The following is a 26,017-nucleotide window of genomic DNA, read 5'->3' as shown; positions in this document are numbered from 1 at the left end:
AGGAAGACACACCTGCATAGCAGGTCTGAGTAAGAAACAGAATGCAAAGCAGATTAAAACTTAACATGTAGACTGTGAAAGGCTTCACATCTTCAGCAATAATTTTCAGATAAGCTGTGGCATTTTAACTATGCTTAATTGGTATGCAGTCTGCACCATTGAAATAAGGCAGAATGGATCCATGTATTCATGTTGTTATGCCAAATTCTGATCCTACCATCTGTATGTCACAGCAGAAATTAAGATTGGGCAGATCAGGCAATGTTTTTCCAATCTTAATCAAACTGACCCTGTTGGGTGAGCCTGTGCCCACTGTAGCCTCAGTTTCCTGTTCTTAGCTGACAGGAGTGGAACCTGATGTGGTCGTCTTCTGCTGTAGCCCATTCACATCAAGGTTCCATGTGGTGTCACTGTGCCCACTGTAGCCTCAGTTTCCTGTTCTTAGCTGACAGGAGTGGAACCTGATGTGGTCGTCTTCTGCTGTAGCCCATTCACATCAAGGTTCCATGTGGTGTGCGTCCAGAGATGCTCTTTTGTATATCCCTCTTGTAACGCATGTGTCACGGCTCTGAGGTTTTTTGCAGATCCCCTGCCTCACTATCGAGGATGGTGGAGGCAGAATACAGAGATATTCACAGGATAAGTTCACGGCTACAAGCATCAATAATAACACAGGAGAAAGTAGTAGTGCTGCAACGTAGTATATTGAATGTTGGTACAACAGGAATAGAATATATATATATATATATATATATATATATATATATATATATAGGCAGAGGTGAATACACGGCAATTCATAGTAATGCAGACACAATTCACATATGCTTCTTCATAGTCTGTAAAACACACACACAGTTCCCTAGGGAACAACCTCGGCGCTTGAAGTCAACAGATAACCCTCGTTATGGGAATATTCTTTGGGTAACCCTGCAGCTTAGACCACGGTTCATCGAGCCATGTAATAAACAGAAAAATACACAAAAGTATCCAGCGCTGGGAATCAACCCTCTGCTTATATACAATCACTCTTTATAAAATACACACTTTGAGTGAAATACACATATTTATTGGAACTTGAATTCCTGCAAAAAATCACACACTTCCCAAATGGGGAGCTAATATATAAAAACAAACAACAATAATGATGTTTATATTGGGCTGAATGTGCCAATATAATCCAACCTTTATATATCGTAAATGGTTAAAAAGGCAGACCAGTATGAACAACTATTATAAACATTCTATCTCTCCTGGTTCATCTGAAGAAAACTTGTATCTGTCATGAAAAATACGAATGCATGCATGATTCAAGAATATATATAGAGATCTCACTTCCCAAAAAATGTAGTTTGTCATAAAAATAAAAACAAAATTGAAGAGATGCGCTATGTTAGAATAGCTACTTCATATACATTCCACAATGAACAAGTGATCTCCAGTAGAATTAAACAAATCCGTGAATACAGAGTTAGACTTGTTCCTTATCTATACAGTGAAAGCAGTTCATAACATCTTCCTTTCTACACGTATATGGAATCCCGCAACATCGGAAAAGGTAAGTCTGTGATGTAATAATTCTTACCGCGTTTCGTCCCGTTCCAAGCGGGACTTTTTCAAACCCGCTTGGAACGGGACGAAACGCGTCAGTGAGCAAAAGATTTGCCTTCAGGTTTTTCTATTATACACAGCGCTGTGTGGAGAGAAATAATACTTGGATAGATATATGCTCCGACGTTTCCATTGGTGTCATAATCAAGCGGAACGAAAATACAGCATATCGGTTCCTGTATGCTTGAATTGGAAACTACACTCCTTTTAGTGGAAACATCATCGGATATCCGGGCTGTTCAAGAACTTTGCACAGGTGGATTCACGCTTCCCTGCACCTCTCCATGAGGATTATAGGATGCGGTAAGAATTATTACATCACAGACTTACCTTTTCCGATGTTACGGGATTCCATATACATGTAGAAAGGAAGATGTTATGAACTGCTTTCACCGTATAGATAAGGAACAAGTCTAACTCTGTATTCACGGATTTGTTTAATTCTACTGGAGATCACTTGTTCATTGTGGAATGTATATGAAGTAGCTATTCTAACATAGCGCATCTCTTCAATTTTGTTTTTATTTTTTAGACAAACTACATTTTTTGGGAAGTGAGATCTCTATATATATTCTTGAATCATGCATGCATTCGTATTTTTCATGACAGATACAAGTTTTCTTCAGATGAACCAGGAGAGATAGAATGTTTATAATAGTTGTTCATACTGGTCTGCCTTTTTAACCATTTACGATATATAAAGGTTGGATTATATTGGCACATTCAGCCCAATATAAACATCATTATTGTTGTTTGTTTTTATATATTAGCTCCCCATTTGGGAAGTGTGTGATTTTTTGCAGGAATTCAAGTTCCAATAAATATGTGTATTTCACTCAAAGTGTGTATTTTATAAAGAGTGATTGTATATAAGCAGAGGGTTGATTCCCAGCGCTGGACACTTTTGTGTATTTTTCATAGTCGGTAACCCTTGGCAACAGCATGAGATGAGATAATATACAGTTCAACGCAGTGATGATAAACAAGAACACGAGGATCCAGTAGGGAACCACACAGCAGATGAACGTGAGTCACTGGTACAGCATACAGTCCAAACAGAGTAGTATATAGAACTTAGCTGATCCGAGAGTAGAGATGACGCAACATAGCAGGTGGTACTGGAATCGCTGATTCTTATTAAGCAAAGCAGTAAGCGTTAAACATCACCCAAGGACTTGGATGAACACTGACACATGCAGTAGAATGTTGCCTAGAAGCAGGGCCAGATTAACCCGAGGTCTAACTGGGCTATAGCCCAGGGGCCTCGGGCATCCAGGGGGCCCTTCAAAGTCCTCAGCAGCATTATTGATCGGTCCGGGGGCCGGGGCGCCCCCAGCCCGATCAATGCTGCTGAGCACTGTCGCTGTAGTCCTCTGTTCCCGGCGCTCAGTAATCTGCTTACTGAGGAGATCTCGTGAGTGAACTCTCGCGAGATCTCCTCAGTAAGGAGCTTACAGCGCGCCAGGGACGGAGGACTACAGTGACAGGTAAGCGCTTGGGGGGGTGCCCCTCACGGGGTACCGGGGGGGGGGGCGGCGGGTGGCTCACATTGGGGGCCTCACGGGGGAATGGAGGCACCCTTAGCCCAGGGGCCTCCATTCCCTTAATCCGGCCCTGCCTAGAAGTAGCAGAGACGTGAGTAGTATCTGAACCATGCGTGGAACTACAGGTAGCAGGATTTGTTGTAACTGCAATGGTAAGTTCGCTGTAGTATGAAGCAACTGAACAGAGACACGCAACTTGTACTAGCCACCGGCACAACAAGTAGTTCACAATAACAGTCCAGGAACCAGGTAACAGCAGAGTAAGGATAACCCATGTCAGACGTGGAACTACAGGTGACAGGTAACTTGATAGTAGCTCTAACAGCGAGATGCAGCGATCTTAGCCAGCCAGCAGTAAAGGTGAACCAATAGATAAGGCACAGGTTTAGCAACAAATGACGATACTCGTTCAGCGCAGGGCTCCTAATTAGAATAAATAATCCTGCAAAAGAAAAAACCTGCAAAAAAAACCTTCAAGGGTCACTGAGCAAGTACATCTATCTATCTATCTCTATCTCTATATGTATATAGATATATATATATATATATATATATATATATATATATATATATATATATATATATATATATATATATATATATATTATATGTAGGGGCCCCGGTGCTCTGCTTTGCCCGGGGGCCCATAATGCTGTTAAGATGGCCCTGGTTCAGCGTGCAGATGAACAGCGGTAAGAAGTTACAACTTGCAGCTGAACAGCAGTGAGAAGTTTTGCAGCTTGCAGCTGAACAGCAGTGAGAAGTTTTGCAGCTTGCAGCTGAACAGCAGTGAGGAGTTTGCAGCTTGCAGGTGAACAGCAGTGAGGAGTTTGCAGCTTGCAGGTAACGGACACACGGAAGGAGAGGTATACAGCCAGATCCAAATGCAATCAGAGTAACACGAAGAACAGGCAATGAGCCCATAACCATGGGAGGTTATTATAGTGCTCCAGGACCAATGAGGTTCGGGAGGAGGTTCAGATCACATTAGCCAGGAACACCTGTGAAAGTAATGTCTCTGAGGCAGAAGCAAGCAGGCTCATGGTTCTTAAAGGGAAAGTCACAGCGCCGGCACCTAACTATGGGACCGGCGTGTGACAGCATGTTTATTTGAGTTGCTGTCAGCTTGAACCACTCTGGCCATTCTCCTCAGACTTCTATCATTAACAAGGAGTTTTTCCTCACAGAACTGATGGTCACTTGATGTTGTTTTGCACCAACATTCTCTGTAAACTCTACAGACTGCTGTGTGTGAAAATACTATAAGATCAGTAGTTTCTGAGATACTCAAACCATCCCGTATATCACCAACAATCATTACATGGTCAAAGTCACTTAGCTCACATTTCTTCTCCATTCTGGTGTTTGGTTTGAACAACAACTGAATCTCTTGACCATGTCTGCACACTTTTATGCATTGAGTTGCTGTCACATGATTGGATGTACCTAATAAAGTGGCCTCTCAGTCTATATACATTATATCTTCACATAGGTTTTCTAAAGAAATAATTTTAATTATTTTAAATTACTACTTCATTGCTATATACTGTGTCATGATGTGGAGGTTCTACTTCTTGCTGGCTCTCGAGCAGGCGACGTACAACTGCTCTTATGAGAACTCATGGATTCCTCCAGTTGATCCCGGAAACTATAAAGGACTGTACTTGAACCTTGTTGATGGTGATGACAAAACACAACTTGATGCAGGCGCTTGAACTCTAAGGGGTAGTTGCTCTGCATGAGTGGTTGGCGTGGTATGAAGATACACCGACCCTTGGCACAACCTGTTAGTATGGCAACCTCTCTGGCATTTTAATCCTAACACTTGCAGGCGACTTCCATCGCAAAGTTGTTGGGTGTTAAGTGTCTTTTTCATTTTCATCATTGATTATTTATATGTCGCCACACATGGACGGTGCTGGTGCCAGAATGCCGGAGTTTGTGCATGAGCAGCTCCCCCCATACCCCCAGACTTATTTCGATCCCTGCTCTGTTCAGAGTGGGGCTTGGATCTTAAGGGGTCGTGGTGTACTACCGCGCTTTCTGTGCTCCACCAGACAGATTCCATAGCAAATGACACAGTCATACAGATAGGGCAACAGTATAATAGGAGTGAGCAGAATAATAAATTAATGGATAAACAAGGATGACAGAGATGAATAAGAGAGATATCGTAGAGGCCTGTAAGAGCTTATAATCTAGAAGGAGGGAGTTGTGAGAGAAATTAGAAAAGGGGAGATTAAGCTAAGCGGTCCCGGTGGGTAGCAGAGGTGGTGGAGGTTAAGCTATCAAAATTACAGGAGGGTAGGTTGAAGGGCTAGTCAGGATGATGAAAATGGGTACAGGGGAGATAAGATTCTTCAGCAACATAACAGGGACTCCATAAGGTAGGGTAGGTGATTGAATCATCATAATTTGTTGCACAGTTGATCAACAGTGAACCTATTTCTGTTTTTCTCCTAAATTAGAGTTTAGTTTAGCCACATCTATTGGGTAAATGAATCATGGGGGTGAATAGATGGGGAATTGAAGCTATGGAAGCTGCATATGGAAAAGTGAGAATGCGTCCAATTAAAAGTATACAAAACCCAATCTCTGCAAACTCAGAGAACCCCTTTATCTAATTTCAATAATCTCACTACATGAAATATAATTGTACTGGTCAGCCTACTCTGCACATAGCAGGAATACCCTCACTCCACCTAACTCTCACCCAAACGTCTCCTCTCCTGCAAACGTTACCCATCATACAAATCAAAGTGCACTGTGTCTCCAAAGAGAGACAGTCATTTTGTGGTTTATAAATGAGGCCCAGTAAGTCTCCGCACTTTTTTGCAATATCCTGGTTATCATTCTACCTCTCCAATCAGTTTTCTAGTGTCTCCTTTGCAGGCTCTATATAGTCTCCAGTTTCTCTTTCAGTTGAGTTTATCCAGTGCTGGATCCTCGCCTATTCTTAATTCATACTTCTCTATGTGGCCACTAAAGCTCTTGTCCACTCTCTTATTATCTCCCGCTTGGACTACTGCAACCTCCTCCTTACTGGCCTTCCCCGCTCTCATCTTGCTCCCCTTCACTCCGTACTCAATGCAGCCGCTCGGCTCATTTTCCTTTCTCACCGCTCCTCTTCTGTCTTTCCCCTTTACCAATCCCTTCACTGGCTCCCCATCCCCTACAGAATCGTGTTCAAGCTCCTTACACTTACTTTCAAGGCCCTCTCCAACTCCACTGCTCCCTACATCTCCAACCTCATCTCCATTCACGCTCCATTCACGAACCAGCTCCCCCGCTCCATCAAAACTTCCCCCAACTTGCCCAGCTTCAAACGGGCCTTAAAAACCCACCTCTTCCTTAAAGCCTTCCAGTGCCCCAATTAACTGCCCTCTTTCCTGTCTCCCACCCACCCACCCTCTCCTGCCCCCCTTCTGTCCCCCTCCTACCTCCCTCCTCATCGTTTTCTCTCCCCCCCTCCGTCCCTGCCTCCCCTCTCCCCCTTTCCTCCTTCCTCCCTTGCGTCTCTGTCCGTCTCACCCTCCCCTTAGATTGTTCACTCCTTCGAGCAGAGCCTCCTCTCCTCCTGTTCTCCACCACCTTTACTCTGCTCTCCAGCTCCTTGTCTCTTCTGTGAGGTCCTTCTGCCCCTCTTCCCCTCTCGCTACCCGATTGGGGCCCTCACCTTTCATCTAGCTGTACCTTGAGCTTCTGAGTTACTGTGCTTCTTGTTAACTGTACTGTGCTGTCTCACCCTGTACCGTATTTCTGTCTGTCCCTGTACGGCGCTACGGATACCTAGTGGCGCCTTATAAATAAAAAAATAATAATAATAATATGTGGCACATTAATCAGATTTAGGTTTTAGTAATATCTCTAAACATTCTCACTTTCTCTTCTTACTAAGACTACTCCATAATGAAACACAGAACCAGGTTGTACTGTGCCCCCATTGCCATACGCCCCATGCTTCAGACTTGAGACAATGCCAAATTTGTACATAGGGGGCCTGATTCATTAAGGCACGCAAAACAAACGTAAATTGCATTTTTATAAAAAAAAATGTACCTAATTCTGTGCATACGCACCTCTGTATTCAACTAGGAGCAGATCTGAAGATAAGTGTCTTGTTGAATATGGGTCCGCTCTGCTCTAACAGACAACACACTGCAGGATGCATCCAATACATATGTGGAATAGAAAGTCCCAAAAGAATGCACAGAAAAATTATAAAAGTATTGTGACCTGTTAATAATGTAGTCCCTAATGACAAAACATTAAGAAAACAAAACATTTTTCCTTCTGCCATGCAATACATCATGTTCTTAATGTCTACTAAGCATAAAATGCATTTTTACCATCATCACTATCACTCTGTAGTTACACCCGACCTGTAGCTGATGCAAGTGACATGACATAAAATCACGTACCTTAGATATGCCCAAAGCTTGAGTCGGAAGCTTGAGCTTGGCACGCCCTTACTGTACATTGACCACATACATGCACTCATTCCCCTCATGTTCCACCTATGAAATCGTAAGCTGTAGTAAGGGTGCTGTGTGCTCGAAGATTAATTGGATGTTCTTGCAATCACTGGTGTATAGTTCTGTTCTGGGCATGCGCAGAGCGATTTTATGCAACATACAGCATATATCAGCATTTACGTTCCATAGTGAATCTAGCCCAGGGAGTGGACGTTTATGTAGCCCTTTCTCACCAGTTTGTGAGGTAGGTACTGGCATGTATCTCTTTCTTTGGGTGTCTCCAGGTTAGTTCAGTCTCTCTTATCCCCAACCTCTGTGGATTGGAAGGGTCAGAAGGGCCCTTTGCACATGCTGATTACACAGGTATAACACACAGTTCACATCAAAGCTGTTGGAATAACGTGCACCAGAACATCTCTCAATAATATTCACTCCTTTATTGACCTCCTCCTGCACACACTTAGGAGTTGCAGAGTGCCACACCGTTTTTACCAGGGGCTGGCTGGCAAATTTTAGCCCGGGGGGCAAGACTTGGCTCAGCAGCCTATTGGGAACATTTTAAAGAAAAAAATTGCAGGTAGCCCAGTGACCCAGCCTCAAGTAGTCCACTATGTGACCATCCCGGGAGACAGATGCCCCCCTGAACCCCAGTCCAGCCAGCCCCTGGTTTTTACACCATCCATGGGTGATGTCTCTTTGGCACTGCTAGTCAGACAGGGAGGGTAAGATTTGTATCCGACATTGTACAACAGGGACTGCTGCTGTATTTTAATCAGATCCAGTCCAAATCCCATATACCAACATAAGAGCAGTTTATTTGGCACTCTAGAGATTTTGCGATTTTCTTCATTTACTAAGCTATCTCCCCCCCTGTCCTACCAGTCCAACAGTGGACATTATAGTGACCATAGAGGCTTTCAGATCTTGACATCATCTGGTCCTGCGCAGCACCTGAAGAACCTGATTTCTCTTGTATGACCAGTTATGAAAAGGACTTTGTGTTTCAGGACTCTGTAACCCTTGAAGCTCCTTATTAATTTGATAAGTGTGGCCTCTCTTTTATATACCTCTACAAATAACAACTGCAGCATCCACTTAAGAGCACCGGTTCTCCACCACGTCATCACTGTGCTCATAACATAGGATGACATGTACAAGTGCTGATACAGAATCCCACCCTCAGATAGCCTGTTTCACATGCTATGCGGATCACCAATGTAGCTTGAAGGCCGCTATCCCTGCAGTTCACATACCAAACACGTACAACTACAATTATGAGCCTTAAACTGGGCAGGTGAACGTTTGTTTCAGCACTGAAACCTCTACTAGAAGGACAGACATGTCAATGATGCTCACAAAAGTGACTGGTCCTGCAGTGGATTTGTTTTCAGTCTACGAAATTTTGTGGCAGGAAAGTTTTGACAATGACATGCCTTTAACAAGTTATTGTCATCATGACTAACACTGAACAGCAAAATTATCCTATTATCAGACACATAAAAACAACTTACTGTCTGCTACACAAAACAGCACATTAATCCTCACTATCTCCTGATCTCTTTACAACATGGATTTTGTGAGCTTTACTCTATCTGCAATCCCACAGAGCATGTTCCCAAGGGTTGTTAATTGTTTACCTGATTTTGGGTTGTGCTGGCTGCTTCCAGGATTGCTAGACCCTTACTCACATTCTGCACACTGCCCAGAAATTCTACTTTTATTCCATATTCTTTTCTATCTCCTAGAGTAAGTCATCTTTTCTATCTCTCATTCTCTTTGCCAAATGAGAAAAAAATATATATCAGGAAAGAAAATACATTATTTAACAGTTATACATTTAAGGTCATATAAGGGGTGATGACAAATTCCTCATGACATAATGGGCGCCATCCGCTATGTTCTGATAGTACCGGGTGCTCTCCACTTCTTCTACATTTTGCAGCTGTTTCGTTCTGAGCTTAGAAAGGAAAAATGTTCAATCTATGTAAAAATCTGCTCAACTTTAGACCAACATCCTCAATGAAGGTGATTTCTTGCTCTGAGTTCATTTCCCGATATCACTATTACTGTTGACTGATCCACTCTCCACAGTGCTGCAAAAAGGACCTCATTTAAAGCCATCATATAATATAGTAACAAAGGCCTCAATGATGAGTTGTTCTCTACATCAGTAACCTTAACAAATGTACAAAACATACAGGTCCTGATTCCTTAAGGAGCTTAAGTCCATTTGTGTATTTTGCGTTTTTTCACTCTGTGCATGTGTGAAACCGAAACATGCGCCAAAGAACACAATTCATGTTCACAGAAATTACACCTCCGTTTTTTTTTTCTTTTTTCTTACTACAACTATAACTTCATAACTGTAGATATTCACCATATTCCTGCTAATTGCAAGAGACCTAGGACTGGGGAGAAGATTTATACCCCAGCAGGACAATGACCCAAAACATACAGTAAAAGCCACATTGGGGAAGCATACTACAAAAGAATATCCTGTAGAGACTGAGCCAAAGCACATACCTTATTCCCATCGCCAATCTGTGTAATTATTTAAAAAATTGCTGTTGCCCCCTATTGGTGAACAACAGTATTGCTAAAGAATGTGCAACAAGTTAGTGTCCAGATATGCAAAGTTGGTAGAGACTTATCCAGATAGACTCACAGCGTAATTGCAGCTAAAGTTGTAGTTGTAGTAAGAAGACAACGGGGTGGGGTGGGATAAATACATATGTAATCAATGACTGTCTGTTTTTTTTATTTATAATTAATTCCTGTTCTGTATTTGGCATAACATGGTGTTTTCTGTTGATCAGTGGTAAGAATTCTAGAAGAATTCCATGATGTAAGAACATTTTTGGGAAAATGCCAAATGGGGTAAACAATTTTTTTAAGCCATTGTCTAACTAGTTCCATATTATAAGGGACCGCATGATTCGCAAGAATTTCAGTAGTTTACATATTTCTAAACTAAACCTATTTATCTCCATTTATCTCCACCAACACAGCAGACTACTTTCTCACCAATGTTGTTCAACAAGATGAAAATTAGATTGTATTTCACATTGTAATGTTTTACGTAATAAAAATGCTAATATTAAGCTGGTATTAAACCCAAAAAACATTTTGTGATATCCTGGCTCCTTAGACTGGGCCTGCATCCATGTATGTGTACTTATGCTGAATTACTACCTATGCCTAACTAGCTCCTTCCGCTCCCTGTAGCCCTGGAGGCTTCTCAATGCAGCATTTTTTTCAATGAGCTCCGTGATTTGTTTCCGAAAACCAGGGCTTTGTGCTCTGTGAAGGTGGTTTGTGAGCAGGAACACTGGTCATGAAGTTTGTGGCATCTGATTGGTCCTCCCGCTCACACCCCCCTACCCTCTACAGCCTTTTTTTAAAGTGGGTGAGTATCACTCAGCTTTCAGTGATAGAATGACCAGTCTGTGGAGAAACACATCATCATCATCATCTATTTATTTATATAGCGCCACTAATTTCACAGCGCTGTACAGAGAACTCACTCACATCAGTCCCTACCCCATTGGAGTTTACAGTCTAAATTCCCTAATATAGACACACACTCACACACAGACATAGACAGACAGAGAGGGAGAGACTAGGGTCAATTTTGATAGCAGCCAATTAACCTACAAGTATGTTTTTGGAGTGTGGGAGGAAACCGGAGCACCCGGAGGAAACCCACGCAAACATGGGGAGAACATACAAACTCCACACAGATAAAGCCATGCACATAAGGGATCATTTTGACTTTTGCATCTAAAGCGTACGCGCAAAAGGTGTGCCGCAAAAATTGTGTACTATTTATTTTGAGTTGCACATATGATAAGATGCATGCAACTCAAAATAGAATGCGTTCACAGGAAGATTCATTTAAAGAGCATCACGATGAGCTTTAAGTATGTCATTATGCGTCTGCATATTAGAGTCGTCAATCATCATCATTAACATGATGATGGTGACAGGTGTTTTGATGTATAGTTAAGAAATAAATAAAAGTGTGTCCCCTCCCACATAAAAAATGCAACCAAGTACCATCGCTCATAGCCTGGGCTGGATCCCTGTAATGTGGGTGGTGATCAGCGTGGGGTTAACCTGCAAAATTCAACCAGCACCAGACTGACAGTATGGGCTGGTCACACTATAACAAGGAATGTGGTGTCCCCGTTATAGTGGGACACAGCACCACCCTGCTCATTACAGGACTGATCTCCCTAGATGAATTGGGCCCTGAATACCCCAAGGAAATACCAGCTCTCTGCTGATAGCCCTGGGGCTCCTCCGAACACCCCTGGCCAGGATTGTTGGTGGTAATTAATGTTTAAAGTTCAAAAATAAGGCTACGGGTGGCAATCCCTGACAGCCATAAACTGCATGGGTATGCTGGCATTTGTAGAACTACAAGTGCTAGCATACCCATGGCTGCCATTAATGTTCTTCTTCTTCTTTTCCATCTTCTTTCTTCCTTTTCACTGTTCATCCAAAGGTTAAAATATAAAAACAACCCTTGTACATAACCATAAGCTTCTCCTTGTGACTCGACTGATAGGTCGGAGGAGAAGATGAGGGAAGTGAAGGGGCTCCTAACAGAATACGGAGTAAGATCGCTTATGTCCCTAGTTTTGCAGAGAAGTGCAAAAATGGGATTTCCCTTTGCAGGGCGAAACTATGAAAATGAAATAAAGATGGGTAGAGGTTGTAACTTAAGAGGTTGCCTTGCCGTGTGTAAGGGAGCATGGCCATTTCCATTTCACAAATGGACTTGAATTTTACACCATTTCAGAGCTTACTGTATTTGGATCTCTCTCCTGCTTGGATGTAGATGGGGACATTTATACTGCACAGTGCACCTCTTAAAATGTTTCTGCCTCTCATGCACACCTAGGTCACTTGTAGGTTGTGGAGACATCTCTGAGTCATGCAGTGTAGATGTGCACCTTGATGTGCATTGTGCAGTAGACTGAGCCTAAGAATGGAAGCCACGAGTCACCAACTAGGGCAAGCACTAATTGCATTCCAAACACGGGGCTAAAGACAGGGACACTGTCACAAAATGATCAACAGCCTTCGGCATTTTGCAGGCTTTATACAGTCCTGTAGGTTGGTGGGAATTGGCTACAGCTGACCTTATCAACAAAGAAGACACATAAATAATAAACTGGGGAAAAAAACATACGTAACAGAAGAGCAGGAAGAGAGAAGCAAACCACAGCCCCCGGCTCCAATAGCCTAGATACTGGGAAACAACACTGAGAGGTCTTTCTACCAATCACTGGCTGTGCCAATGTATTGTGCTCCCTCAGGCCCGCCACCCAAGAGAAGTTAAAAATGTTCAGGCCGCTGAGACACTATTAAACACTGCCCACCAGGTAACGGGCTCTTTTGTACATTGAGGATGTCAAGGAATGGGCTTTATTGTCCACTAGCCACCAGAGAATATGGTTTACTGTGTACTGATCACCGGAAAAAGAGGTCTGTATTGTATGATCATTACAGAATAAACACTGGGATCACTTCTGGTATATACATAGTGCTTGGGGGTACCATAGGGTAAATAGTAATTGTGTGGGGAGTTACATATGCTCACTTGCAGTTACAGTATCTATGGCTCAGAATTACTTTTTAGAAATGTATTTTTGTATATAACCTGCATTTTTACAAATACTTCTCAGTAACCTCTATATTTGCTCATTCTAGTCTCAGATTTATTGTAAATGTAGCTACATATTTTCCCCATGATCATCTTGAAACTATTCTTATAACTAGAAACATTCTCGGAGAGGATTTGCCTAATCCTCTATTTCCAATATATTTAAGTTTTTAGTTCCTGCAAGTCATGAAGAGCTGATAGGGAAGTTGATTTAGAGGGCTACAAAGAATCTTAAGGGGAATTGTTTCTCTAGGCTTAAATTTCAGCAGTGCCAAGTAATCAGTGATTGCATGTCAAGTTTAAAGCTTTATAGAGATAACTGCTTAACACATCCAGATAACCCCGACCCTTCGCTGCACTGAACAGCTGGTGAACATCCTCCTCTGTGGTTTTCTTAGTACCTGTGAACAAGGAGGCTCATTAGTAATAATGATAATATCACACTCTTATACATAAGATGACTGCAGTTCAAGGCGCCGGTGTAAATCACCAGGGATAGTGGTCAGTTTACATCAATGGATTTTGTTCCTGTGTTCAAAAACTGACATGAAGGCTTACTTAGTTCTCGACTCATATGTCTTCATCGACTTATATGTCTTCATTTAGAAGATGCAACCATGTCACAATGAAAGGGATGGAAGGGGTGGAAAACACTGGCTGCTTTTGCATGTAGCACACAAATACTGGCAGCTTGTTTTTACACTGTGATTTAGAGTTGAGATAGAACACGCCACCCTCCCAACTATAACTCTGTTCTCCCATTTTAACTTTACTCCCCCTGCAGCTCAATATGGTTTTGCAAAATAGATTCTAGCTGTCATTTAGTAGAATGTACTAAATAAATCATACTTGCCTACTCTCCCAGATTCCCGGAAAAGTAGGCAGCCCTCCCAGATCCTAAAAAATGCCGAAATTCACTGCATTGAATATTGGTGGGGGGGGGGGGGGGGGCTTAATCGCATCATTTAGCCCCATCTCCGCTATTCACTGCAGTGAATATAGGCATTTTATAGCTATGGTGACACCACGCCCCCTCTTACCCCTGTATCCCTGTCACATGACCTGTCTTCCCGGAGGACAGAGTCACAAAGTTGGCAACTATGAAATAAGCGATAGCTAGAACCTGATTGGTTGTTATTGGCAACATCTCCACTTTTCAAACCCACCGGAAACTTGCAGCTTGATACATTTACCCTTTAGTGTATATTTCATTAGTGAAATTTGCATATTCCTCTGAAAAGTCATCTGTACAGTACATTGTACTGTGATTGCCCATACAGGTTAAACATGCATGTACTTATTCCACATGTAAAACCCGGATACCTAGGAATGTAGGCGTGAAAGCAAGTAACATGGTTTGTTTGATGCTTTAATGCTTCCTTCCCTTTCCATACGTGTAACAAGAAATAACAAGTTTATTAGGATATTCAGCACAAAACTTATATTTATGTTTTATTCTATCCTTTTCTAGCTGAGCTCTGGGCACTAGAATGTAACCTGCGACCAGCACTCATTAATAAGGCCTCTGAGGGAGCATTTATCCCTATAACCACCACTGTACCTCGTTCATAGCAGTGTACATTAAACTATTAGGTATTTTAGGTGTGTTGGCGTTTAACACTCACTATGCTGTGAACAAGGAACAGCATTTTCATAGGGATCAATGATCGATCCCTCCAACAACTACATTTAACAAGTACTAGGAGTGAGCACTGGCTTCAGGCAAAGGTCACCAAACAACCTACAATATCACTCATAATACTTGTAACATGGCCCAAAATTGCAGCGTTTAGAGCTTCTATATGAATGTGACCCAACAGGGATCCTATTAATTGTCATAATTGTCATGTCTGTAACCTATTAGTCCTGACTGACCATATCTCTATCCAATTTGGCAACACATGTGAACAGCCAAATTGGACAGTGATCCCATCACCCAGCACTTGAGCAGGATTGCAGAATATATGACTATTATAACACACTAGTGGTTGGCACTCTGATGTTAAGAGGTCCAGGGTTGGAGCAGAAAGAACAAGCACATTCCTCCTCTGATCAATACTGTACTTTAATTGTGTCATGTCCAATTAGGGTACAGACATTTCTTGCTACTGCAGAGGGCAGGAATAAGCTGTATTACAAATAATATAGAAATTGCACTTGCCTGAAAAGAAGCTGGAAGATAATTATTTTAACCAATTAATAAGCTATTGTGGTCCTTAAAACTCTGGGGCGTAAGACAATAGACCCTGGTCTTGAGTCCGCTTTAATACATTTTTAACCCCAAAAAATTTGTGAATAAGATCTCAGCAGATTTGCTCCACTATTCTCTATAATTAGGGGGGGGAAATCCAGGAAGTGAATCAGAGTGATGGAAGTTGAGAATGATCAATGATTAATACAGCAAAAGACTTATAAATTTAATATCAAATATATTGTATGTATAAATTATTAACACATTTCTTCTCAGTTAGATATTAGGTTTTTCTGACTAGTAGCAGAGGTAGCTTGAGCGAGCTGAATGAACAGAACTGCAAGTGAATAGCTGACCACATTTTGTTTAGCGGACAGATGTGTGTCCAGTATTCTCCCCAGCACCTGTTCCCGGGTGCTCCACCCGGCTCTTAGAACCCAACAGACTCCTATTATAATAGAACAAACCATTGTTTCTCTTATTAGAACAGGCACTACAGCCAGCAGTGTGTGTTAGACCACTGACCACCAGTCTGATCAGTCCTGGCAGGTGTGGACAATAACCTCCAACATCTTTCAATATTATTGCAAAGTATTACACTGTCCCCACCCGGCTGGCAACATTTTCTGGGGAAAACACTGAGTCTCCTTATCAGAGTTGTATACACACAGTAATATCTATTGAAAACATTTGTGATTTAGAAAATACTGCATATTGTTTTAAGCATATTACTGATTTTATGTATATGCTAGATTTGTTTTTGTTTTTTTTTATTGGGGGTGTAATGTATCATATCACACACTTAAGGTGGCAGACTTGGTATTTTGTGTAAGCTTTAATATCCTTGAAATATTCAAGTAGTGACTAATTTCAGATAAGACAGAAATAGAGAGAAGGGAAGAACAGACCAGCTTTAGGCTTCACTATAAGCCTTTATTATACTCCATGTATCTTGATGTCATCTTGTTAGAATAAAGTCTGCAGGATACCTTTGTGTTGTCCAGTCACTATGTTGGAGGTGATGAATAAGGCTCAGTCTTCCAACAGAAGTATGTACAGTTATACCTGGGTGTTCATGTACAGTTATACCTGGGTGTTCATGTACAGTTATACCTGGGTGTTCATGTACAGTTATACCTGGGTGTTCATGTACAGTTATACCTGGGTGTTCATGTACAGTTATACCTGGGTGTTCATGTACAGGTGTCACACGTCAGGTGAGCTCAGCAGTGCAGGAATAAATAAAGCTGAGAAACATCCAAGATTAATAACATCCACATTTTTTAGTGTTTCAGCAAGCGCAAAAAGCATCAACAGAAGAACTTCCGCTGTCCTATCAATGGATTAGGTCTCTTTGGCTTAAAGAAACATTCATAGGACTCCCATTATGTTTTAATATTTGCCACTGAAAATCATTAACTTAAGATGTTTATTTTATCAGAATTCCTGGTACACTTTGATTTAAACAATCACACCGACCTGTCACTCCCTACTTGTAACATCTCCCTCCAGGCCCTCTCTAATACATATAGCCATACGATACGATGTAGTGTAATCATACCGAGATGCATGTTAAACTAGTAAACAGGCTCTATCTTACCCCAGCTAGGCTCCATGTCATCTGGCCCTCCCAGAAGAAATCTTGCTGGCGTCAATGCGCTCACACAGTTGATATATATTATGTCTTCTGGACATGCCCAGTCATACAATCACTCTGGCGAGAGGTATTTGAGTTTTGGGGGGACCCGTTGCCATTGGCTCGGAAGTGACTATGCTCCGCCTTTACCCCACCTCTGTCCGAAACATGACAGATACCTATTAGGCTATATTCTGACCGCAACAAGAGCAGCAATAGGCCAAATTGGAAGGCTGCTGCCCCTCCTGTCTTGTCTAGAATTACCTCCAAAGTCCAGCACAGCTTCAACATGGAGTCGATTGATATACCCTACTCTACCTCCGGTGCAGCCCCTATCATGAAGTGGTTTACGTGGCATGTGTACATGATGGAGGGGGCTTGGACCTCTTCTACTCATGAGCCCTTAGCTTCTCCTGACTCCTCTCAAGAGGAATATTGGCTCCCATTACAATGTTCTTGAGAAAGTTTATATTACCACACTGTGCATTGACATGTTATTTCTCTTTACAATGTTGTGTTATTTTAATTCTCTCTATAAGCCATGGTCTCATATATGTTGTCACACTCACTGAGCAACTACCCCCCCTTCGAGAGTGTTCCCCCTTGTATCTCCTCCTTACCCCCCCCCCCCCCCCTCCCCCCTCCTGTGTAAGTCCCTTCTTATTTTCTGGACCCCATGTGTTGCAAAACTTTCAATAAAAATTATTGATGAAAAAAATAAAGTAATTGATAACCATTGGGCTGCCTTATTCATGAAAAAAAACTTATAGCAAACAGATGAGTTTGTGACACAGGGTTCGATTTTATTTAATTCAAATAAGATCTGTCAGCTTACAGACATCTGTTTAGGGCAAATTACACAACTTAGACCCTGCATGAGCAGGGAACATTTATTTGTGTAGTACCACTTAATTAAAAAAAAAAAAAAAAAAAAAAAGCTTGCGAAAAGTAATCCTGCACTTTCAGGTGTATCAATTATAGGTGATAAGGGGGCATTGTGTTAATACATTGTTAATATAGGTGGTTATGGAGTGCATAGTTATTTTAGCATGGACGACGGTAATGCATGGACTGAGAGAGCAGTCTGGTGGTTATCCATGCTTTGTAGTGGATATATTGTGTATATTGGACCCAACTTAAGCGCTGATGCAGAGTCAGAAGGACGCTTGTTTGAGTAGCGCAATATATGCAAAATTGCACTGAGCATGCACAGAAAGCAGGCCGCGTGCATATGCAGATATATATGCACCTGACACTTGCACCTCGAAAACTTTTAGAGAGAAGGGACGAGGGAGGCAAGTGGCGGGCCAGCCTAGTACAGTATACACGGCAGACTCTGATGTAGACACAGCCGCATATACACCTGAATGGCAGGTGCAAGGTCTGTGCTGCTGATAATCATCAGCATGGACCTTGCTAGTGCCTTCCTCCTCCCCAAAAGTGTTCCCAGGCTAGTCTGGGGGGAGACACCATGTGGGGACCCCCTGAAAAAGCCACTACCAGCAGTAGGGGTCCCGTTGTCATAATATCACTCAGCCCAAGCATGGAACAGTGGCGCAAAACATTGTGCCTCCTTCCCCCGGAAGAAACTTCTTGTGCTCCATGAAGTAAGGTTCCTCCCAACACCCCTTGGGTGGGTGCTGCGGGTAGTAAAGAGTTAAAGAATAGATACAATTATTTTTTTTTACTGGTGCACTACTGGTCAAATAACGCCATGGCGTACCTAAACTGCTTGGGTATGCCAGAGTATGCAGAATGCAAATGTAGAATTAATGCCAGTATGTCCTGGCATCCAGGGCCCGCTGAGACCTGTAGTGCAGCTGCAAAACAAAAAAGGCCAAAAATAAGCACAGTAAAAAAAATACTTTATTAAAGATAAAAACTCCCCCACAACCCTCGTTCTCAGCTTTGTTGCTCACCTAGATCTGTGGATGGATTCTCCCTCTTCCTGTTTGACATTGGGAAAAAATGAAAACCCTGTGGAGCAACAAGGACAAGCTCCTTGCGGAGCTGCAAAGCAATTGGCAGGGCGTGCGGGCCGTTCACTTCTAATCAGTACAGTGCAGCTACACTCTGATTGGTCAGAGCGTGGGAAAACCACTGTGTATTGGTCAGTAGTGGGGAGGAATCAGTGCAGTTTATTGAGACATTTATCAATGGAGTTCAGTCCTGTGCCGAACAGGCTAGGCCTGAGTGATATTAGCGGCTTTTTTTTTTAGAGGGGGTCGTTTCCAATTTTGACGTTATCAGCCTAGGCTAATGCTTGGAAAACACTAAGTTATGGGGGCCATCATGTATATTTTTTTCAATTTATTTTACAGCCCCGTTGTGTTTGGCTGCTCCGTAGATTTTATTACATAAGTTGTTTTTTCTCTGATGCTGCTTAGTGCTGTCTGTTCAATAGCAGGGGCACCTACAACATATAAAAGGTCACCAAATATCCCAAAGAGCACTACAAAACAATTCTATAATATTATGCCCACTATGAATAAGTTATTAGGTCATTGATCTATATATTTATTTGTGCTTTGCCTGCGCTATTTCATCTATATAATTCACTCTGAAACAGCGCCATGCATAGAGATAGATATATATATATATATATATATATATATATATATATATATATATATATATAGATATATATATATATACACACATACAGGCAAGTCTAATATGGGTGTGTTTTGCTTTTTGGAAAAGTATATTGAATACAAATTAACCAGGACTTGTATTAGTGTTACGTTGGACACTACTGCATAATAGACAACACTAGAATGTTTACATGATAAATTCCTTTTAAGGCATGTTTTCCTTATAGCAGTTAATGTTCTATGAATCATACATTGTTAATACTTATTACACAGAATTTCCCTCTCATCTGTATTCCCTTTGACTTTACGTGAAAATATGTCCAAAGTTGAATGTATTTACATTTATTTCCAAATAATGGAAAAAAAAAAACGTATCTTTATTAGATCCATATTAAACATGCTGGCAAAATATCTGAGAAGAGAGTCTTTAATCAATAGCCAACTCAGACTCCTAATACAAAACAAAGCTGAAGAGGTTACTAAGACACAGAGTATTTGTCTAAAATAGCTGAAGTTCTGACCAAACTATTGATATTATCCCACTTTACATTGTACAAACACCATCTGTGATGCTGGAACTCAAACAACAATAACATATTTTAGTCTTACTCCAAAACAAAGCGGTTTACGTCCTTAACAGTTTGATAGAAAAATAAGCACTTAGAACAAACGGTGGGAAAAGACACACATACAAATATAATATCATTCATATGTTCAGTCAGATGCAATTCAAGAGGCGTCCTACTAAAAAGTGTAACGTTTACACCAGGTGTAACAAGTTTGTATAGTTAGGCACCAACAGGTAGAGGTGGTGTAGACAAAGCGTAGACATACTGTAAATTTGTGACTTGGCATTGTTAGTAGTAAATGCTAAAGTGGCATTACCAGATTTGTACACAAAATAATATTATACTGATCTCTCATATACACATAAGAGAATATGGTCTTGATAGTGTTATTAATAAATGTGAAAGATGCAAGTTCCATATGAAATGTAATTAAATACAAACAATTTAAAATCAAATATCTGTTTTCCCTCTTTAAAAATCAAAAGGGAATGTGCTTTCCTGCAGTAGTCCAAATACAATTGTCAGTTAGGTCATATAAATACACAGCCGCAAAGCTAATGAATTAAGTACTATCAGCTGGAGGGTCAATATGCAGTCTGCCAAACAGAAGCTGATAGTCTGCAGCAATTGTGCGACACCCTCTTACTGTATTCGGCCTGTACTTGCACGCTCGTGTTCTACTGCTGTAGGTGATAAGAGACGAGTCAGCGATATGCAAAAGTCTACATAGAGATGCACGCGTCCGCAGTTTTGGTGTGCGTCGCGTGGAAATGCAATCCACACACAAACACCCAGAACTACGTCCAACTCTAAATGAACCCCAATTTTATACTGTGAACAGGTAAGCATGGCTCATCAGATGTTACTGCACTAAAACATCCAGCCGCACAAACACTACATATATATATGTATTATAAAATTGTGTATTAACTAAGGAATCAGAAGGTTGAAGAGGTTAACTGGAACCTATACAAAGGCAATTAAAATGCTTGTATCTAGCTGTAAATAGTGACCAAGGCTAAACATAAACAAACACGCTGTAGAGATAAAGTACATAACCAAAGTCATAACAGATCATCGAAAATATTTGTGACCGCGCTGACCTTTACAACGATGACCTTCAATTTTTCTTCTGCTTCCCGCCGTTTATTTTTTAAGTGACTTACTGACTAAGGCGGATAGCTTATAAAAACTAAGCCCGGTCCCCCAATCAACAGAAGAACCCTTGCATCTTTGTTTTCTCTACCATGTAGGTATAATAAACTTTGTTTTTCAGTGCCAAGCTTTCTAGTCTATATGGCAATTCTCCCTTAATATTGAGCAACACAACTCTTTAATGTACTGTGTATTTTGTTTGACATTGAACGTAAAATGACAATAAGAACTCTACCAGCAAGTGACTCGGTAGTATCTTCCTGACTGGCATCAATATCACTCATCATCTCCTTGAAAGGTATTTGTTCTCTCATCAACTTGTTCGTGGCCAGAAATCACTGTGCTGAACTGGTAAACCTGGTGGGCAATTAATCCCTCTGATTTATGACCTGATTTAGGAAATTAGTGATGCAATCTTATAACCTCACATCCTCCTATTTCCATCCTGTATTTACAGCTCCAATACAGATACAGTTTAAACCTAATAAATTGGTACCTACAGTACCCATAAAAATCTAGTCATATTACCCTAAAATGCCTCTAAAACATTGTCCGATCAATGTAAACCTAAATTATTCTCTAAGGTAATATGAAAATGTAAGTATTTTTCACAATTGAATTTGGTTTTAAAGATTGAGATCTGAGCACTGTTTGGCTGGCAATCCTGGTCTCTGGGTGCGGTGTCAGCCAAATCAAGCCTGACAATAGGCGTTCTAATACCTCTACAATGTTACAGAAGGGGAAGAAGGGAAAAATAATTAGAAAATAAATGACAGTAGTGCACATCTGTTTCATGGGTTTTACACAAAAACACAGAGACCCAAAAATAAATGATGCCCATAGTTTTTATTTTCTGAAATAGTTTTCTTGGTAATTTAATCAACCTTTTGACATGCAGATAATCCACACATTTGTTCATATAACTTTATTCAATTGTTATTGTTTGACTAGTGAATGGAATTTAAAACTGACATTTTTAAATCAGTGTAAACTTCTGACAGTTTCGGAAGTTCCCAATGATTTTTAAATGTATACCACGATTCTCATTGTCTTCAGTGTTAGAAAATTATTTCCACCCATTTTTTTCATTTATTAACCACATAGTTGGAAAAAAAAAAAGTCAAATATTTTTTAATAATGTCTTTACAACCTTATGGCTGAAATACAACATATAAACACATCATCAAAAGCAGCATTATGGCTAAACTGTGTTTTAGAGTGTAATCAGACATAAGTGATGGCTGTCTCCCAAGGTCTATTGGAAGAAACAAGAAAAGGGTAGCAGACTAAGGTGGGTGGTAAAAGGAGAGCTGGATACAAATTTATTGTAGTTCCACATTTAGAATGTTCTAAGTGCTATATATTAACCACAAGACAAAGAGATACAATTAAAGCAGCAATCTGAAGAAGGTTAATGTTTTCTTTAAATAGTAAGTTAAGTACCTTTTAAGTATGCATTTTTCTTAGCTGTCCTGCAAATCATTATCTCATTTTCAAAGGCTCACAGCTCTCAGCATATCACATGAAGGAAAAGGGGGAGGATCTTACATTATGCAAAGCTTTGAGGGGTGTTCCAAAGCCTCTCTGCTCATTACATAATGTGCCATGTGACTGTGGTTGCCATGGTAAGCTCTACAGAATATGTTGGCGCGATATAAATGATGATGATAGTAGTCCATAACACTGTACAGAATTATAAATCATTAATAGCCATGTGAAGAAAAAGCAAGGAAAATTGTACATACTAACTTTCTTCCTATAGCCTTCCACATTTATAATGGGATTGCTGCTTTAATTATGAACAAATTGCAAATCTTTTGTTATCATTTGCAACGTATGAGTTAAAACATAATTGTTGTTTCCATTAAATCTATGCTAAAACTGGTTACTTTAAATAGCAATAAAAAAAAACACAGTATTGGGTTTTTGCCCAATTATGGAAAGGAGTTTATGAACATTTTTCAGATATGAAGTACTTGCTATATTACATATTTTATCATTCATATATGAAATCCTGCCTGGTCCCTAGGTAACAATGCAATCTCTGCCGATACTATATTGCTACTATGTAATAATGTAGTACAGCTGGATTCCAGACAGTTTCACTATCCCTCTGCTGTTCACAGGACATTCTAGAGCTGTATGTTAAGCCTGCTGCCTTTAAACACCAGCTGAATATAAGAAGAAAACCATTCCTTCCAGAGAGGCGGCTCGCATTTTTGTTGCAAGTTAAGAACATTTATATATATATATATATATATATTTTTCATGTGCAGAAGTGCAAGAAGACAACTCAGAAAATATGGAAGTAATATCTGTTTAATTTACAAACATCAGTGGCATCACTGACATCAGTCCGGATAAGACAAAGCACACTGCATTATACATGTACACCTATTTTGTTTGTAAATACAAATAAAAAATAAAAAAAAATTCAACATAACAAATGTATTTGTACAGAGTGCCTGTTTTTTTCTTTATTTAAGGAAAAGGAGAGCACAGCCCACTACCAACCATTAACAATCCTATACTGTTCTTTAGCAGCAGCATATTAACATGGGAACCACGTGGTACTATGGTAGTTTTATTATGGGGGGGGGGGAGAAAATAAAATAAATCACAATTGTGAACAGTATAATCTGCTCTAAAAGACGGATACAGCTTCATGGGGGATAGTAAGGAGCTCCTACCGACTAGTGACATTTGTCTACAACACAACTTTATGTTTTACGTAAATATACATTATATTATATGTAGGGAAAAAATACTTCTATATCATTTTTGATCTAATTTTAAAGACACTCTATTGTACATTTCTCAGCCTGTGCCCCAGATATCGGGCACATGGCGGGTTACACAACCACATTAGCCAACACATATCAGACTAAACAAATCCAGCCGACACAAGCTGCTATGTTAGTTCTAGAAGAGGAAAATATCCTGACGTTGAGTCATTTTGTGTTTACCAAAATAGAAAAATATCAGGACAAATATAAATTAATATATATTAAAGCATTGAAAAATAGGGATAACCTAAAATTGTTAAGAATGATGTACTCCGGTACAATAAATATGTCTCATTCAATCTGAATACTGCTTAGAATTTTTTTTTGTCTTACAAGTTGAAAAAAAAATTATTCCTAATTAAAAAAAAACAAAACAAACTACCAGACTTCTTTTCTAATGGCCCAGTTAATTTTTATAATACAAAAAAAAAAAAATAATACTGGAAAAAGGGCTAGATGAAGACTTCCGTAAGCTTCTTGTGCTATCACGTGACATTAATATATTTATAACCAGAAGTCTTGGCTATTATTCAGTCCAGTGATGGGTCTTGTCCAGATGACTGGGAATGCACAGAGCTCCCCCTGTAGCTGCTCAATGCAGACGGGTAAATGAACATGATCCCTTATTATTCACAGCTTGTCCTTTATCATATTCATGTGTTTCTCCCATTGGCAGTACTCAACAACGCTGATATGTAGCAGCCAGTGAATGTGCCAACGTATCTGGGCCGATCGTTCCCCCAATTCAACGTGAGAAACATTGAGTGTCGGCTTTTACTTCCACGTGATGCAAAGAGCAAATCAAGGTCATTTCCCTCCATCTCTTTGTTCATTTGACATCTCTTCTTCTTTATGAGAAGTCCTAGTTTTAAGAACTCATATTTGTTGATTTTTATTTTATTTTTGAATTGCCAGTCAGGAAAATGTCATTTTCTTAATAAAAATAAGTCTGTTTCTGTATTTTACAATATAATTCCAATATTTTCCACTATCAACTTTGAATTAGTTCAACACGGTCAAAAAAGGTATACAACGTTTTCAAAGGACTTGTGACGGTGACATATTTAGGAGGGGCACTTTGTACAGCCGCACTTTATGACTTTCTCAACTTCCTCCACAAATGAAGAGCCGTCGGTGCACTCAAAAACGTATTTCCGTCGCTTGCTCCTCAATGGTCCGCAGCACTGGCCATTTGAGCATCCCCCTCTGCATTCTAGTCGCGATACCTTCTCGGCCGTCTGGCAAGCAGCATAACCTTGCTGCTTCTGGTAATAATCTCGGATCCGTTCCCCTCGGCAAGAGACTTCTGTAAGCAAAATATCAAATCAGACCATGTGTTTAAGAAGCAACAAAGCCATTTCTGGTTTTATATATGTTCATACTCTATCTATGCACAGTAGTGTAAGCATTTAACAGTGATGTCCACCCAAGCTGAATATTTATTGCTAAACCCCTTTTTCTCCCCCACAATTGCAGAAAAGCAAAGATCTGATGTCTGAGGCCGTGTAAATTAGGAGTATTAACACCCCCTACCCGCACCACCTCAGAGCCCGTGTAGTGCACCATTCTCCAGCTGCAACTCAATTTTAATTGTCATCATCACTGCCAACACCTCGTATGTCAAGAGTACATTTTTGACAGGTTCCGCACCCAGGGAGTCGGCATTTGGAACGGGGGGGTAGTAATATTGTACACAGGCTCCATGCCGATTGAACCTTTGCTGAACAGCAGAGGTCCCAGCCATTGACACACTGTCTTTCTAGCTACTTGGGAGAAGGAAGTTTT

The 26,017-nt window shown here is 40.6% G+C and overlaps 1 protein-coding gene across 7 annotated transcripts in view; it reads right to left on the bottom strand.

Annotated features, from left to right (window-relative positions):
• Nucleotides 1-23,749: 23,749 nt before the first annotated feature.
• The window catches only part of SLIT2 (slit guidance ligand 2), a 216,233-nt gene continuing 213,965 nt past the window's right edge, over nt 23,750-26,017 (bottom strand). For 6 of the 7 annotated variants that reach the window (XM_075194716.1, XM_075194717.1, XM_075194718.1 and 3 more), the window contains one exon: nt 23,750-25,538. In XM_075194716.1, coding sequence (XP_075050817.1) covers nt 25,297-25,538 — 242 coding nt within the window. In that variant the 3' untranslated portion in view covers nt 23,750-25,296. The remainder of the gene's footprint in view (nt 25,539-26,017) is intronic. The other variant, XM_075194722.1, reaches the window with a different exon arrangement.

The sequence above is a fragment of the Mixophyes fleayi genome, chromosome 1 (genome assembly GCF_038048845.1).
Source record: "Mixophyes fleayi isolate aMixFle1 chromosome 1, aMixFle1.hap1, whole genome shotgun sequence".
Taxonomy (NCBI): domain Eukaryota; kingdom Metazoa; phylum Chordata; class Amphibia; order Anura; family Limnodynastidae; genus Mixophyes; species Mixophyes fleayi.
This window is presented reverse-complemented; position numbering and strand designations above follow the sequence as displayed.